This window comes from Rosa chinensis, chromosome 6, assembly GCF_002994745.2.
Source record: "Rosa chinensis cultivar Old Blush chromosome 6, RchiOBHm-V2, whole genome shotgun sequence".
Classification (NCBI taxonomy): Eukaryota; Viridiplantae; Streptophyta; class Magnoliopsida; order Rosales; family Rosaceae; genus Rosa; species Rosa chinensis.
The window spans coordinates 31426025-31430385 of NC_037093.1; the positions used below are offsets into that span (position 1 = coordinate 31426025).

At 41.0% G+C, this 4361-nt stretch overlaps 1 protein-coding gene across 1 annotated transcript; it reads left to right on the forward strand.

Annotated features, from left to right (window-relative positions):
• Positions 1-269: 269 nt before the first annotated feature.
• Positions 270-2022, forward strand: LOC112173904. The gene is made up of 4 exons (XM_024311597.2): positions 270-439; positions 528-586; positions 830-882; positions 1333-2022. The coding sequence occupies exons 1-4, from the start codon at positions 318-320 to the stop codon at positions 1489-1491; spliced, it is 393 nt and encodes a 130-aa protein (XP_024167365.1). The 5' UTR covers positions 270-317; the 3' UTR covers positions 1492-2022.
• Positions 2023-4361: the final 2339 nt, after the last annotated feature.

The following is a 4361-nucleotide window of genomic DNA, read 5'->3' on the forward strand; positions in this document are numbered from 1 at the left end:
CACCCAAATTTAATTTGGGCACCTGATGTGTTAAATATTCTATTGGGCCGTGTAAATAGGCTTTCGTGTTGTCAACAAACAAATTTAGCCGGGCCCGAACATTGAGATGAACTGTTTAGAAATGGGCTTCAAGATTCGTGGATGGGCAATTTAGCAAGCCGATGGATTGGGTACCCATTAATTTATATCCACACCAATTTGAGCCCAATTTATGTCTTAGGCCATCTGGTAAAGGCCCTGCAACAAGCACACTCCCCATCTCAGGTAACTCGATAACCTTTGTCTCTTTTTTTGGGGAATATCTCTAGCAGTCTAAGATGGAGATCGAACTGGAGACGGAAACCGGCCGTCAAAGTTCGAAACGGAGAAGGAGTTGTGTTATAGATGGATTGAACTCAATGTCTAGATTCTGCACTGGATTTTCTGCGTTTGAGATTGGGTAATAGCTTCGATCCTCTCACTTCTCCTCTATACCTCCAATTTCTTGTTTGTGTACTGACTGGCTTTGATTAATCATTGCTACCCAGATTTCCTGCTACGGGTTCGGAGCGATTCTTCGAGCAATTGGCGCGTACTTCCATAACTTGTATGAACCCATCTTGCTACTTCTTTTCTAATTATCAATTGCCTAGATATAGTTGAAATTCAAAGCTGGAGCATCTTCTTTCTTTTAATTTTTTCCTTTGATTGAGAGCTGAGCACGTAGCATCATGTTTCTTGGTCTGATTTGCATTCAAAACCAACTTGCTGCATACTTGTGAAAGTCTTGGCTTGCAGCTCATTTTTGACAAGCTTTTATATGATTGAAGCTACTTGTCATTATCTACAGGTCTCTACAACCAAAGTCTCAGAAAGATAAGCTCGTTTGCACAGCATCTAAAGGCAAAGCAATTGTTTAATTGAACCTTGTTGCTGCACTTGTGTTTGTTGTTGTTGTTGTCACTACTTCAAAAGATCAATTAATTAACATGCCATCTTTTTTGTTTGCTAGCTATTGAATCAATTAATTGAATAATAGTTGCCACCGTTTGACTTTTGCAAGTTCCAGATTGAACATCTAAGCCATGTTTCATTGTTTCTTGTCTTTTTGTGTGGTAATGCTCCTAGAAACAATTAAGCTTTGTTTTCTATCTTGTCCTCCTTCTGATCACACCACCACATCAAAGACTGCTCCATTAATTAAATTTGTCACCATGTTTTGTTTTGACCATGAATAGCGACAACTTCATCTGATCGTATCACAGCGTCAAAACAGCTGCTCTGCTACCACTTTTGCCTCGGTTAATCACACCCAAAGCTGTCACTAAATGTTCTTTTCCTTTATTCATGCAGGCATCGTTGTGTCTCTACCGCCAAGCCTTGCTGCCATCTTTCAGAAGTAAGCACCACAAAGAAATAGTGGCCTACAGTTCTGCTTTCCTGGCTTTGTATGGCTTGTTTTCTTGGAAGTGGTGGTGCAAGGCTTCTGCTATGGTGGAAGAAGGAACATGAGGCAGAATGGGAAGCTTTTTTGTGTGATGGGTTTTGCTGAGGAATGAATGCGGCGTCTTGTATAGGTTTTTAGCATTGGAACTCGACCGTTCATGAACGACCCTATGTTCCAATGCTGGAAACTGCAGCAGTCAAGTGTGTTAAGACTTCGGCTGTTCATGAACGACCATATATGTCTTAACGCAGGAGTAGATCACCATGAAGGTCCATGTATTTCTCGGTGGCTTGAGAGAGCTTCAACAAAAGAAGGAAGGTTGTTCATGAACAACATATCTTTTGTTGACAACAAGCTTTCTGGACGATATATTTCCCTGCCAAAGAAGACGAGAATAGTGTGGGTGTGTTATATACCTGAGCTTCGTCTTTGGAGCTTGAATTGTTGATGGACCTGCTTCGGTTTTGGCAGAGCTTTAGCCTTTGCTTGCTGATTTCTTTTCTCTATTCTCTCTGTGTATTTCTCTTCAGCGTGGCCACTTTTATATAATAGTGGTTGGAGAGCTGATGCCTTGTATTTGAATTTGGATAACAACTCAACTTCATCACTTGTCATCTTTTGAATTAATCAAATATCTTGACCAAGACTTGAATCAAGGCTAACAGAATATTATCTCCTCTAACTTGACATCATTTGAACTTGTTAAAGATAATAGTCACCTTGTTTGCCATTTGAAATAGTCAAAGACGTAACAAACTCATCTCATGTGTGAAATTGGTTTGTGAATGTATTTCTCTGTTTTTTTTTTCACAGCAGCTTGTAGGAATGTTGTAATGGGCTCCCACTTTTTCAATTAATTTTGAAAGACCATCTGAACTCTTGATTTTTTTAGTTTCAACATTTACAAATTAAACTGAAATAACAATTCACTATATAAACAATCCCACCAAACTCACTACACAATGGAAGACTAACAAGTGCACACAACAATTAAATTCCTAAACTCACAACTACAACAGCAAGGGACCACAGCTTTACCACATTCTCCCTAACCTGCAGGATAGACCCCTACACCATTAAATAGTGCACCGGGTTGAAATAACAAACCCGGTAAGCTTATGAAAGCTCGTGTGAGTAAACTCAAAACAACAAAGATGAAACACATGCTTAAATCATGCTTAACCCTTCATTCTAGATCATCTTCTTGATCTTCTTGTTCCACATAGTGAGCTTCTCTTGCTTCACAATATGCTTTGTAGGCGGTGACAATTTATTCATGAGCTCTACAAATGTGTGCCCAATGTCCAGATACTCTACATCGAGAACATATATCTCTTTGCTCAGACTTCATTGATTGAGGCGCTTTGAAAGTGTCATTTAGATGGCTCTTAGTATTGATGGCCCCACCAACATGGCCAGAGGCATTGCCTCCCTCTCTCTTTCCACGTTGACCTCTTCGGTTCCGTCTTCGCCTATTTTGGCGGTTACCTTCCCAAGTAGAGCGATTATATGGACCAGAAGGTCCAGAAGTATCCCTAAGATTAGGGTTTCGCTCTTTGTGCCCTCTCTTAGGGACACGACTATAATTGGACTCCGAAATATGTTCTATTTCCACGGATCTCAAATTATAGTTCTTCACAAGGATGTTGTCATGCTTTTCAGCAACATTCATAGCTCCAATGAGCTCATGAAACCTTGTGATCTGTCCTGCAGTAACATCGATTCGATAGTTCTTAGCAACCATCAATGCAGAGACGGGGAAGGTAGAGAGAGTCTTCTCAATCAACATTGCATCTGTGATCTCTTTACCACAGAATTCCATTAAGGATTTAATGCGAAGTGCCTCCGAGTTGTAGTCAAGAACTGACTTGAAATCACAGAAGCGGAGGCTGTGCCATCTCACTTCTAGGTCAGGAAGCAGGGAGTCACAGGCGTTGCCAAATCTTTCTTCTAGTGAGACCCACAGCCTTTTGGGGTCTTCTTCATTCATACACTTGTACTAGAGCGAATAATCCATATGACGAGTCATTAGGATGATGGCTTTTGCCTTATTTGCCTCTAAGGCTGCTCTAATTGCTTCCAAAGCTTGAGCTTGCTCTACAGTTAGCACTTCCTAGCTTGGCTCGAGAATCGTATCCAAGATTCCATTGGCCTTGAGCTGTTGGCGGATATCATGAACCCACTTGTGATATCCAGAGCCAGTTGTTCCTAATGGAGTAAAGTCCAATTTGTTCAGGTTACTCATCCTGAAAGAGAACAAGAAAAAGGTTAGTTTCAGAGCGGAAAAAGCTACCACGAAAAAATATAAAATTTCTGAGTGTAGTCGCTTCCAAGAAATCCGATTCCAAGATGTATTGGATTAGATCGAAACAATGACGTAAGTGGTCGATCATAAATTCTCTACAAATTCTAAGTTTGGAGATCTCAACAAGCTCCAAGCTTGGAGTGAGCACAAACCTCCATAGTTCGGCTTAATTAGGTCTCCTCTATGATGAAGAAAAGGGAGGTTGCAAGTCCCCGAGAAAAAGAAGAGAAAAACAATAAAAACTTCAAAAAGGGAACTAAAGGAACCTTTAAAACATACCTTGAAAAGTGTAGAAAATTGCTAGAAAAATTGCCGGAATTTGGTCACCGGAGCTTGGCGGTGGGTTGCCCTTCCTTTCCTCTTTTTCCTTTTTTTTTTTTTTTCTTTTTCTTGCTTCGGCCTAGGCCGTTCTCCTTTTTTTTTTTTTTGACTCAGCCCAAGCCCTCTCCTTTTTTTTTTTTTTTCTCTGATGTGGGCCGCACCTTCTAGGCCCGCTGCCTCCTTTTTTTTCTCTCTCTCTCTCTTTCTTTTCCTTCTGGGCCGCGATTTGCTTTTCCTTCTGGGCTACGTTGTTGGGCTCCTCGCTTGCTGAGCTCGTCCAGATTTGGGCTGGGTGACTGTGCACTTGTG